Source organism: Thermobia domestica, chromosome 10 (genome assembly GCF_964235325.1).
Source record: "Thermobia domestica chromosome 10, izTheDome1.hap1.1, whole genome shotgun sequence".
In the NCBI taxonomy this organism is placed as follows: domain Eukaryota; kingdom Metazoa; phylum Arthropoda; class Insecta; order Zygentoma; family Lepismatidae; genus Thermobia; species Thermobia domestica.
The window spans coordinates 252265245-252279435 of record NC_137463.1 but is presented as its reverse complement, the minus strand read 5'-3'; the positions used below and the strand labels follow the sequence as shown (position 1 = coordinate 252279435).

Below are 14191 nucleotides of genomic sequence, written 5' to 3'. Positions count from 1 at the left end.
TATTGAAATACAATTAAAATTGAATGGTAATTAGATACCTGAGCATGGTGTGATTTCACTAGTGTGGCAATGTTCGGTTTAATCATAATCACGCACATTATCAAGTCAGCTTCAGCTGATAAGCGATTTTTTGTCTTTGTTTTAATGCTTACCATGGAAGAAAAACCACTTTCGCACACGTACGATATACCAAAGGAAATTATTACTTTTAAAGCAGCAGATACCAGACAAGGATATTCTTCGCTCATCTTCAGGCAGAACTTGTCCAAGTCTTAGTTTCAGAAAACCAGTTGCAAGGATTTTATAGCACGACAATCCTACTAGTTGGTCAAGAAGTTGTAGGCTTAGATCAGCTACTTTGATGACCTCTTCAATGAAGGGTTTTAATATCCATCTTGAACCAGCACTTTCCTCGTAGGGAATATATTACTGTTACTGTATCCACTATATACAAAAATAGATTCTACTATTATAGAAATAGATGGATGTCGTGAGATCTCCGCACTATGAATATTAAAAATTGCGCACAAGTTTCTTACAAACGAGAAATTATAAGGGTGTCGCTGACAAGGAGATATGATAATGAAATGGGGGTCGTGATAGGAATTAGACAAAACTTGAAAGAAGTTTACTTCGAATTGATATTCTTGTTGCAATTCATTATATATATATATATATATATATATATATATATATATATATATATATATATATATATATAATGCAATTAATTAAGACATGCATACATAATAAATGGGTAGAATTATCCATTATAATACGCACATGCATGTATAATCTGTAGAAAAATGAAATGAAATTTTTGAGTTTTACGTCCCACGGTTATGCCGGTTAGGCTAAAGGAGACGGTGATTATGAGAGATGAGTGAAATGGTGGAATGAAGAAAGTGGGAGGAAACGGGAGAACCCCAAGAAAACCCACGAGCACGGTGTTTGTCCACCACAAAGTTCACTTGGCGGGGGCTGGGATCGAACCCGGGACCCCAAGGACAAGATTCTTAATACAAGGACAACTGAATGAAAGATAAGAACTCGATGTATTACTTATGAAATGATGTACAAAGACTGAAACATGCATCACTAAGACAACAATCGAACCCGGTTCTCTGGTTTACATGCCTATGCGTTAAACAGTACACTACAGTCTTCTACATGAACGGCCATTCATTCTATCACTCTTGAAGTAGGCGATTGCCCACTCGGACCCCATAAAATGTACCAAAACCACTGCTGCTGTGCTTGAACATCCCAGTATCTACGTTACAGAACGCTTCTGAGGGCTGAATTACGTATGCTAAATGCAGAAAAAAAAAGCTATTTTATATCACATCAGTCACTCCATAGGTACAAATTGTATTATACACAGAGTGAAAAATGCAGAACTGGACACAAAATCAATCGTGCTTATGCGTAACCATAACACTATCAAGAATTTGATTTACTTAATTGAATTCCCATGTTAATTCCCGGTCGGAGAGCATTCAGTGCATTGCAATGGCTCACATTCCGCCTTGAAGTGTACGTACACTCATGTCCAAAATGATTGTCGCATATCTATAACTGTTTTCTTGTAAGAATATAGTTTGATAATGATTTTGCAAGGTACTGTTAATACTGATACTATGTGTATAATTGGAAAATGTATATTTGTGGTGAATTTCATAGGAAAAGAATTATAAATACGAAAATTAGAATAAGTAAAACAAAATGTTGCTAAATGGACAAGAAATATTTATTTTCGTTTTATTGTTCTTATTTATTGCTCTTTTGAGATGAAATTTACCACAAGCATATCTTTGCCTATTATACACATACTAACATCGTAAGAAATAGCGGGCAAATTCGTTATCAAATTATATTCCTACAACAACATATTTATAGACATGCGACACTAATTCCGGTACCTTACATCCCGGTACTAAAAGAAATGTTAAAACTCAACATAGAACGTGAAAGAAACTTCAATATAATTGAGGTGACCGCGATGGCCCAGTGGTAGAGCGTTCCCTTCCGGTGCATGGGGTCCTTAGTTCGATCCCAGCTAGCGCCAAGTGAACTTTGTGGTGGACAAACATCGTGTACGTGGGTTTTCTCGGGGTTCTCCCGTTTGCTCCTACTTTCTTCATTCCACCATTTCTTTCATTTCTCATCATCACCGTCTCCTTTAGTCTAACTTGCATGACCGTGGGACGTGAAAGTAAAATTTTTCGTTTCATTTCATTTTAATATAATTGATGACAACTCAACAGTAAAACAAATTTCATTGAAAATCACTGTGAACATTAATTTTCTTTTGTTTCGATAAGATTTTTTTCCTGTTAGTTTATGTATAGATAGTCAATTACATATATATTTTTGTTACAGTATCGAAGAATGCGAAATCCTTTCTGACAAACTGGCTATATTGTGCAAAACAGGGAAACTTGATTGTATTGGAAGAATCACTCACATTAAGAAGAAATTTGGGAAGGGATACACAGTAGCTTTTAAGCTTTCACAGAACACCAAAGACTCTGACGTTGTAACCTTAGTAGATATAATGATTAGCGAATTTCCGAAGTGTGAAATGAGAGATTATTATGAGGTAAGTGTGGTTAATATTTTAAAATCATTTTATTGTATCTTTCTTGCATATTTCTCTAAGTTTATATTTATGATACTTAAAGAGAACACATGGAAAAATAGTCTATTGGTTACTACCAGAACGGGAAGTTGCTGTAATAGCATTATCTTTAGTTAAGTTTTCCTCCCTTAATTTGTTTCGAAATTATTAAGAATTTTCATAGAAAGATAACACTACACTACACTGCTTACACCTAAATCCTCACACCTAAACAGTAAAAAAGTCCATATGAACATACGGCAAAAAACTCGTTGTTTCAAAGTTACGAGATGCCGAAATCGAGAAAATTGTAACTTTGAGGCTGCCCAGCTCGATAAGTATGAGATATATGAACGGCGGTTAGAGACGTATTAAAGGAACTAGGACGCTGTCTATTTAAATAACCATGTTTCGGAGGTAAGACGTATCGACCCTACGGATTTTATAGGTTCCGCTCTTCCTCCCATCTCTCTCTAAAATCATGTGCGCGTACAACCCAACTCTGAAACATAGGTATTTAGATATTCAGTGTACTAGTTCCTCTAATATTTCTCTAACCGCCTTCGATATCTCTCATAGTTTTCGAGCTAGGTAGCCTCAAATTTGCAATTTTCTCGATTTCGGCATCCCGTAACTTTGAAACAACGCATTTTTCGTGCTATGTTCATATGGACATTTTTTCATTCATTGTTTAGGTGTGAGGATTTCACCAGTGAATTTTGGCTACATAATAAATGAACACCCGATATATACAAGGATAAATCAAAAAGTAAGGTGAAATTGCCTGTCAAATCCATAGTATTGTGTGTAGCTAATTAAATCTTCTCCATGTTACAGGTAATCTGGTAATAGAAGTGTGACGGCTTGTACAACATTCTATGTCCACCCGTCTGGTGCTGAGAGCAACTCAAAGATGGCGCAACGACTGGAACATTACACCAAGGAGGAAGTGCGCGGTGTCATTCGTTTTTTCTGGGCCAAGGGAACAAAACCATGTGATATTCATCGAGAATTGGTGCAGGTCTACGGAGATAGTGTTTTGTCGCTGAAAGAAGTGTACGTGTGGTGTAACGCATTTGCAAGTGGTAGGAGTACTGTCACAGATGATGGCAGAAGTGGCAGACCATCAACGTCCATCACCGACACGAATGTGGCTGTCGTCGATGCCATGTTTCGTGAAGACAGAAGAGTGCGGTTGAAAGACATTGCCAATGAATTGAATATCTCTTATGGTTTCGTAAGCGGTATCGTCCATGACCAACTGGGCTTCACAAAAGTGTGTGCGCGCTGGGTACCCAAGCTTCTGAGTAACGAACACAAAAACAATCGAATGGGCATTTCCCTGAGCCACCTCACACGTTATGCCGACGAAGGAAATTCATTCCTTCATCGCATCATAACAGGCGATGAAACTCCGATACCTCTATGGACACCTGAATCCGAACGTCAGAGCATGACATGGAAACATCCATCGTCACCACAGTCCAAGAAATGCAAGACAATAGCATCTGCCCAGAAAACAATGACTACTGTCTTTTGGGACCGTCTCGGTGTTATTCATGTTGAATTTCTGGAAAAGGGTACGACCATTAATGCAGACACCTACTGCCAAACCCTGGACAGGCTGAAAGCAGCCATACGGCAGAAACAGCGGTGGGCATTCCGAGAGGGCGTGTTGTTACTGCATGATAACGCACGTCCACATACAGCCGAACGGACCCGTACACACCTCCGCGATTTCAAGTGGGAAATTCTCGATCACCCTCCGTATAGCCCTGATTTAGCCCCGTCGGATTACTATTTGTTCGGCCCCCTGAAGCATCATCTCCGTGGACAGCGTTTCCAGACACTGACAAAGGCACAACAGGCTACACGTACCTGGTTAGGAAATCTGGAACTACATTTCTTTGAACAGGGCATGGATGATTTGGTGCCACGTTGGAATAAATGTTTAGACAACTACGGTTCCTTCTTCGAATAATAGTGTGATACCATACTTCAAACATAGTAAAGCTTCATCGACGTATCTCTGTACGCTTTTCTGTAAATCAACAATTCACCTTACTTTTTGATTCACCCTTATATATACGAGGGCTATCCAGAAAGTAGATTACGTTTTCGTCTGTGTCCGCTAGGGGCGGGGCTAGCGCGGCCATCTTGGGGTCAGAGCGTTGCGCAGCTCAGTCGGCATCTAGCCGTGCTAGTGAGAGGTTCGTGCTGTGCTCCGTTAAGATACTGTGACGGTTTGAAATGTCTGCGTTAATTGAAAATCCCGCGAGCTGCGAGGTGCGTGCAGTAATAAGGTTTCTGACAGCAAAAAACTGTAAACCGATAGAAATCTATCGGCAGCTGTGTGAAGTGTATGGGGACAACATTATCACTGAAGGTGGAGTGCGACAGTGGGTCATAAGATTTAAAAATGGCCGAACCAATGTTCACGACGAAGATCGAAGTGGGAGACCCAGCAAAGTGACTGCCGAACTTGTCGAAAAAGTCGATGTTAAAGTCCGTGAAAATCGAAAGTTCACAATAACGGAACTTTCTTTGAGTTTTCCACAAATTTCGCGAAGTTTGTTGCACGAAATCATCAGCGAAAAGCTTGGTTACCACAAGTTTTGTGCAAGATGGATTCCAAAAATCTTGACAGAGGACCACAAAAATCAGCGAATGGCTGCAGCGTTGCACTTTTTGGAGCCTACAATAAGGATGGTGACTCTTTACTCGATCGCATCGTTACTGGTGACGAAACATGGGTGAAACACGTGAACTGTGAAACGAAATTGCAATCAATGCAGTGGGGGCACACAGGTTCTCCCCAAAAACCCAAGAAATGCATGCAAACAATGTCGGCAAGGAAGATGATGGCGACTGTTTTTTGGGACAGAAAAGGTGTGATTTTGGTGGACTTCCTGGAAAGAGGCACTACAATAAACGCTCAAAGGTATTGCCAAACTCTGCAAAACCTCAGAAGAGCAATTCAAAACAAGCGCAGAGGAATGTTGAGCTCTAAGATCTTGTTGATTCACGACAACGCCCGGCCCCACACGGCAAATGTCACGCGTGAAGTTCTTGAATATTTTCAGTGGGAGTTGTTTCCTCATCCGCCGTACAGTCCCGACCTGGCACCGAGCGACTTCCACCTATTCCCAGCAATGAAGAAGTGGCTGGCTATGCAGCGTTTTGATGACGACGAACAGCTGCAAGAAGAGGTAACGAAGTGGTTGAAGTCGCAGGCGGCCGAATTTTTCGACGAAGGAATTTCCAAGCTCGTACATCGCTACGATAAATGCCTTAATTTGAATGGTGATTATGTCGAAAAGTAGTATTTGTGTGTGGCTTTCATCTGTATATAATAAAATTTGTTTCCTATACTTTGTTGATTTCTTATTCCAAAACGTAATCTACTTTCTGGATAGCCCTCGTATATATGTACTAATTATGTGTTAAAAATAAAAGAATGTACATATGAAATTACTAATGCACAAGCAAACGTGATTAGTGCACTATACGAGCTGGTTGATATGCATCTCATGTATGGAGATGCAAAGGGTAATAGCCGAGAGGCAAGGCGGTTGTATAGTGATAGGTTCCCTACTCGACGAGTACCTTAGCACGTCTTTTTTTCAACGGCTCAACTTTCGTCTTCGAAAACAGCATCTGAGAACCCAAATGGATATTGGACGAATTCGGGATGTGCGAACTGTTAGGTTTGAAGAGGAAGTTGTGGCGGTAATTCAGGTCTATCCTCAGACCGAACACACGCTTTATAGCTCAGACAATACCAGCCAGATATATGAGTGTGTGGGGCGTCCTCCATTACGAAGGTATGCACCCATTCAAGTTGAAGAAAGTACATGAGCTATTGGCAAGAGACTTTTCCGCCGTGTGGACTTTTTCCAATGGTACTTCTGACAAACTATCGCCATTCTGAACTTTCCAACTGTGATTTTGTGGACAGGCGAAGCAATATTTACCAAGACGGGTGTGGTCAACAGTCACAACAGTTATGTATGGGATGGGGAAAATCCACATGCCACTTTGGTGGACGAATATTACTACAAATTTGCAGTGAATGTATGGTGCGGCATTTTAAACGACCATCTAATTAGGGCTTACGAGTTGCCTAACCGTCTTTGTGGTGACATGTACCTCATATTTCTCGGTGAAGTTTTATCGGAACGTTTAGAACAAGTGCCCTTGGCAGTTAGACGGGGAATGTGACCCCAACACGTCAGTGTCCCTGCACATTTTAACCGTCATGTCAGGGCCTTCTTCAATGAAACGTATCTCGACTTGTGTTACGGCCTCCTTGCTCGCCTGGCATCATACCACGTGATTTCTTTCTGTGGGTAGGGATGAAACAACTTGTGTACAAAACTCCTGTCCCAGCAGCCAGGATCTCATTGAGCGAGTTGTCGCAGTTGCAGCACTTATTCCCGACACGCCCGGCGTGCTTGATCGCACTAGACAAAACTTGCTTCTTCGTTAGTATAATTTGTATATCAAGATGAATGATGGACGGTTTGAAACCCGTCTACAATAATTTTTTTTACTGCATAGCAGTATTTGAAATATGTGCGTCCATTTCTTGAGATCATTATGTACATTGTTAGTGCTGTCCTGATTTTGTATGTAGTGTTGTCACTCGCTGTTTTGCTGTGCGCTTGAATTGCTGAGAATCGGTCATTTCCCCTGGGGAATTCCTTGCGCCTCAGTGTACGCATTCGATTACTGCACATTTGGATTCTCTGCGTACTGTTTCTTTGTGAGTCGCCTGTCGTCGCAGTCCTAAGACTCGTTGTTTTACCACAATTCCAAGTGGACTTCATTTCACCATACTTTCAGATGCCCGTAACTCCGGTATTCGACTTTATGTTTCCTTGTTTTCATGTCTAGAATTACCTCCCAAGTGTTATAAACAACGAGCTGTTACACTCTGTATATAATTTCATTTAATACCTTTAACTGAGCCATTGAAACGAAAAGAAAGGAAAAAATAATTTTCAGTGAAATAACTTCTTACACAGTATCGTATGTTGTGTAATGTTTGCTACCAATATACCATTCTGAATATGTTACTATCCTTGATATTCAAGTCTTTTATTTCAATTCCAGTTAAAATATCCTGCATTTTCTGCACCATCAAGCAAATACCGTTACATCAGATTATAATCAGGACTGAACATTATTTTGCACTGAGAGGCTACATTGATATATTAGTAATGCTAAAAAGTAATGCAAGTAGCAATATAGTAGAAGAAGAAAAGAACAAAGAAAACAAAGAAAAGAGCAACTTTCGCTTTGTGAGATGTGTCATTATTGACAGACTACTAATGATGATGACAAGCCATGCATTTGTAAAGAGTTAGATATCTCTTCTTTTGGAAATTAAATTATACAATGCTATTGCTAATGATCTTCCCGGTATAAAATCTACTTTCAAATATGTAAAACCGACTTATTTCCATTTTCAGAATAGAATTACCAAACACACGAATTTCATCTACAAATCTGCAACGTACGTTACATTGATTCTGAAAAACTGAAAATTTTAGATACATTTGAATGAATATTATTAGCAAAAAATGACAATAATAGTTCCATTACAAAATTGCTCCCTCAATAATAAGTCTGACTTGTACTATATCAACTGTTTTTGTTGTATGCATTGACATATCTTCCAAATACATATAAGCCTCATGCAAGGTTGTGCATTTTGAAAGAAACCTGCATTATTATTATTATTATTATTATTATTATTATTATTATTATTATTATTATTATTATTATTATTATTATTATTATTATTATTACACCTTTTGGCAGGTCCTGGAACTAATGAGAATTATTTTCTTCTTAATTTTCAGTTTGGGCTTCTAAATGTTTCTTATATGTTTCTCGATTTTCAGCTTCCTCTTTCAACTACCAGTATTTTCTACCATTTTTTAGATCATCGATCACTTGTGTTCTTCTTCTTCCTATTCCCTGCTTTTCTTCCATCTTTCCTTCTATGGCGGTATGAAAAGGACAAGATTTATTATATTTATTTGCAACATATGTTTAATCCAATTGGTCTTTCTACAAAGGATGGTGGCTAGAAGTGTCCTTTTCTCTTCTATCCGTTATACCTACATACTGACCTCAAATGAAGTTATGCGATGCTTTGACTATAGTTGATCGCATTTCATACAGCAAGTCATAATTTTTACATTGACGGGCTATCTAAAAAACAAATAAAAAATAATAATTTTCTTACGATCCACTAATATCAATGTGAATTTCACACTTGTGCGCTTACACAGAAATTAAATACACCTGTTACGTTATCATCACTATACCCATGAGTTGCTACGCGAGCTTTTGAAGTTATTAAGAAGAATCACTAATTATTTATTGAAGTTTAAATACACGATCGATTGCTCGAGAAATTTAATACAATTCGTTATTTTTTAAATAACCGCCTTATATGAAGTTACAATGCAAGAATGGGTTAAAATCGTAAATAAATATGCAAGAGTACAACATTTCTACTTTCTCTGTGAAATTATTTGTGTTCCTCTTCTTTGTTTCCTTTTTTTCAATGTTTCTGGATTGAAATATTATCATATTTAGAAAGTTTCTTGTCATATGATAATAGTGTGTCAGAATTTTCTTTGTAAGACTAAAAACAGAAGTAAATTATATATATATATATATATATATACAGTATATATATATATATATATATACAGTATATATAATTTTAATTCAGGGAGAAGCTACTTTTGTGATCGAGGACTTCTGCATTCCATGGAGTAATATGTTCGAGAAACTGGAGAGAATAACGAATGAGAATGATCATTTTATAAATGAATACGAAATCAATAAAACAACGCTTAAGGAAATATTTCTTTCCATTGCTCATCAGGAATAACAGGAATATACACAAAATATGTTCTTCATGTGTTATTACAAGCTCTCCTTATTAGTATGCATCTGTGTAACAATATAATATATGTGTGCGTGTGTATTTTTACTTCAGCTTGAGAATTCCAGCATGCTGTATGTATTTGCGGTTTCATACCAGTAATGTTCGAAGGAAGAAATGAACTTCAGTACATAAGTTTGGAAACGAACTATATTTTCATTCTATATGTAGTAGAAACTATATTCAAATTAGTTCGATTGTTGCGTAAAAGTTATTTATGATAGAATACGCCTGAAGTTCGTGTTTCCTTTTTCTGGCAACTGAACAAGTGCTAGTATAGAAGTATTCCGTCATTATTTTTGTTCATTTTAGTTTGTGTTGTCTTTTTCTTTGTTTATTTTTCTGTAAGTCCACCCTTTTCGTTGGTTGATTCCTTGAATGTTTCCTATGATCTTGATTAATATATAAAGCATTCACCCTCTGTATGTATCATAACTAACTGTTAAGTTAATCTTTTGTAGATACAATCTACTAAATCTCTCAGATTGTATTTGGGTTAAAGCTTGAATTAATTTTTGCCATGTAAAACCAATAAGATTGTGTTCTTTTTGAGTTAAATCTTGAATTAATGTTTTGCCATGTAAAAATAATAAGATTGTGTTTGATATTGCGTTTAAAGTCTGAATTAATGTTTTGCCATGTAAAACTAATAAGATTGTGTTCTATTTGCGTTAAAGCTTGAATTAATGTTTTGCCATGTAAAACTAATAAGATTGTGTTCTATTTGTGAGGATGTATTTTAAAACTATGAATAAATAGTTAATTTAATAAAAGAATATTCTCAAAACTCGTACCATTTAGAGCTTGTTATAACAACGATAGATTAAACAATATAAATGGTTATATATGTTTTTAATTTTTTAAAAGGAAGTTTCTATTATGTTTTTGTCTTCGAAAATAAGAAGGTTACTGTGAGTAAAATTTGAACAGAGTGAGACAAAAGTCGAGTTCATATCCAAAAAGTAAGCACAGTAATCTAAGAAATGAACAAATTGCGAAGATTTTATATACATGTTGAACATCACATGACTCTACAATGAAATTCTATGAGAACAGGAAATAGTAAGATATTACCTATCCCTTGAATTTACATCACCAGTAGTGTGGTAATTTTTCTGATGAAGATCTTTATGTTCTTTAGTTTTTTTTATTTGATTACACATTTTCACACAAAAATATAGGTACAAGAGAAGCATTTCTTCATATTGTATTAAATTAACACGTTCATCTCTGTGTTCCTACAATGACTCAAATTATATTCCTCAGTTAATATACATTACCTAGGTAATACAGTAGCATTAAAATATAACATTTTCGACTAAATAATTACCCATTTTATTATATGAATTCGAATGAAAAATCTGTAAGCTGAAAATATAATGTAAACTAAACCGCTATGATGTACTAACTTGAAGTTGAATGATTCTAGTAAACGTGTGTAGCTCACAACTTAATAGTATAGAGACTCATGGTAATTTATGGTAGAGGGTATACAGTTACTGGGCGATTAATTAAAACAATGAAGGGCTCTAGCAGGATGTAAGCTGGCTGTTGAGATGTGTCCGTCGTATCTGCCGAAGAGCAACGTTACGGTTCACGTGACCACTGTAAGACATGTGGCATATGTTGTTGGCAAAAGTGGTTAAAAAATGAAAAATGATTTGCTTGAGATGTACTATACCTAGGTATATTGAATTTAATTACAGTGGATGGCCCCGAACGAGTTGTACAGGTAGGTACAGACAAAATGATCTGATTTTATTATTATTATTATTATTATTATTATTATTATTATTATTATTAATAATACTAATAATAATATTTTTCCATCATCTACATATATAACTTCCGACGGCTTATATTCTCTGTCACGCTGACTTGCGTATAATGATTCACTGTATCTTTTCTTAAATAAAGCTCCTCACTGATGCTCTGTTCTAAATTTCACTAAATGCACTCTCGCTTCTCTATGCCACTAAAGTGTGGTCCTGGAAGTAATATTTCCTCCAAGGAGATTTCTTCCTGCTTCCTTTGTAACGTTATATTTTATTTCTTACGTATTTTTCGTTACATTAGTACGATTCGAATAGTAAATTATTTCACCACTATTTTGGGTGGGTACTTTTGCACTCTAAAACAGTTTTTCCGCAGAAAATGAAAACAAAACAAATATTCGTCTCCTTTTTGTGTATTGGCCCTACACAAATTTTGTTGCAACTCTTTATGACTTTTAGACACTTCTGATATATTGTTATAGCAATTTGATATTTCATGATCAAAGGATTTGTGGAGTCCATGCACACCCAACCGTTTTTTTCCAGGAATATATGAAACACACATTTCCCCATTTCGAGTCTAGAATATCTGTGCACAATTTCGTTCGCTTCGGTCCACTTTTTGATTTTCGGGAGTCAAAATTCAAACTTTTGGGTGCGGGATTTTTTCTTCTAAAACCGTTTTTCTCCGAAGAAAATAAAAAGCATGTATTTGTTTTCTTTTGCGTATTGTCCCTACACAAAGTTTCGTTGGAACTCTTTATGTACTTTAGGCACTTCTGTCATACTTTATTAGCACATTTGATATTTCGTTGTCTTTGCATTCAATGTTCCACGATTATGCCTGTTAGGGTTTCGGAGACTATGACTAAAGTAATGAATTATGGACGAAGTAGTGGAAGGAGAAAGTGGGAGGAAATTTGAGTGTCTCTGGAAAACCCATGAGCAGGATGTTTTCTACCTCAAGTTCATCTGCCCTGGGAACGAACCAAGTACCCCACTCTCAGCTCAGAATTGGAGTGGGTCAGTGGGTCGTGGGTCAACAGCATGTTATCCACTGCGACCCACAATTACCCACTCTGATTTACCGACCCACTCTACTTACTGCATTGTAGACAGTATCTTCTGTACAGTATATTTTTCACCCCCGACCCTACACAACGGAACTAAATACAAGTTTCTGACATTTTGCAGTTTGTGATTATCCAAACTTTTTGGTGTACGTACTGTATAATATAGAAATAGAAGAAAATTGTCATTTTGTCGGAATTAAAGAACAAAATTGAAGAAGCAGCTGAGGTTAAATTTATATCATGCCAGTCAAAATGGAACAAAACGAGCACTGCGGGGTTTCTAACCCGTTCCTCCTCCTCCTCCTACTACTACTTATACTATATAGCAAAACTGCACGCGCAACGTAAGTAAGTCACTCTTTTGAGTATTATTTATCTTATTTTAATGAAAAAAGGGTTATAAAAATTTTTAAAAATAATAAAATATAAAAACTATAAAAGTTTCCTCCAGCTGGATTTAAATCCACACCAAAAATGATTATAGTCACTAACCAGTTGTGCTAGCACGCTCGGACACGAAGATTGACAGTACAAACTACTTGATTTCCGCTATATTTTTGCTACGTGGCGAGAAACGGATAACTTCAACTAATCAAAACCGCGTATTTTGTTCTATGACTAGGGTCAAGCGGCGTCATTAAAAAACATGCGTCTGAAGGCGGATGAATTTCTCACTTTCTATATGTGCAAAATTGGTAGTGGGTTGGTTTGTAAAAATAATCGAAAACGATCGATATAGTTTGAAAAACAAATTGAGAAACAAAAAATACAGTGCTTCCCATCATATATCCATATATGCATACCATGCGCTTTCTACTATAATAACTGCTAAAGCTTATGTTTATTATATGGAGTGCTTAGGGCACAGGGCAATCAAGCAATAAAAAATTGTGAGAAAAATAGACATACAATTTTGTATTGTATGCTTTATTACACGGAAATTTTAAGTTTGGACTGTACGTTGATCCACTTACCTTGATTTGGGACTTTTAAACTTCATCCGTTTTTCCACTGAAAAGTGTTGATAACTCAACAAGGATATAACTATACCATTATAATTTAAATTCATCATAATTTGACACATTACATAGACTTTACCCTTCTATATGGTAACGGTCACATCCAAAGTTATTGTAACAGAGCGGTGCTTGAGAAATTGACCGTAGAATTTCAATCTGCGATTAGTTAGTATTTCACAACCTGGTTTTATTACCAGTATAAACTCTGTAGTCAGTAAAGAAGAAGCCATGGATCATATGTCAAAATTGATGACGATGTGTTTCCGTGAGTGGTGGGTCACGGTTTGTGTTGAGTCATAGTGGGCGGTGCGTCAGAGTGGGTCACTCTTGATGAGTCACGGTGCCTCAGAGTGGGTCACTGTTTATGGTGAGTTATGGTGGGTCAGAGTGGGTCATGTTGGGTAGTGGATCAGAGTGGTTCACGGTGGTTAGTGGGTCAGAGTGGGTGATGGGTCGTGGGTACGATGGGTGATGGGTCAACTTTCATTGACCCACGCCATTACTGCCTCAGATAGTTCAGTTCTCGAGGTCCCGTGTTCCTTCCTTTGAATTTGTATATTTTCTAGATGTATGTGAACGTGACGGGCTAAATGGCCTTAATTGCCGAAAGCCTAGACATCTAAATCCTAAATCGATGTATCTGCGTTCGTGTTCCTGTCTTTCAAGGTTACTGGAAATAACTGTAAAATGAGTATTACTATGTATAATAAAGACACGTTAGTAAGACACTTTCTTTG

The 14191-nt window shown here is 37.0% G+C and overlaps 1 protein-coding gene across 1 annotated transcript in view; it reads left to right on the top strand.

The window, feature by feature from the left end:
* The window catches only part of LOC145662203 (phospholipid-transporting ATPase ABCA3-like), a 211910-nt gene extending 201633 nt beyond the window's left edge, over positions 1–10277 (top strand). Inside the window, exons 19-20 of the mRNA XM_081727537.1 lie at positions 2383–2602; positions 9372–10277. Of these exons, the coding sequence (XP_081583663.1) occupies positions 2383–2602; positions 9372–9533 (382 nt within the window). The 3' untranslated portion in view covers positions 9534–10277. The remainder of the gene's footprint in view (positions 1–2382; positions 2603–9371) is intronic.
* The last annotated feature ends 3914 nt before the right edge of the window (positions 10278–14191 follow it).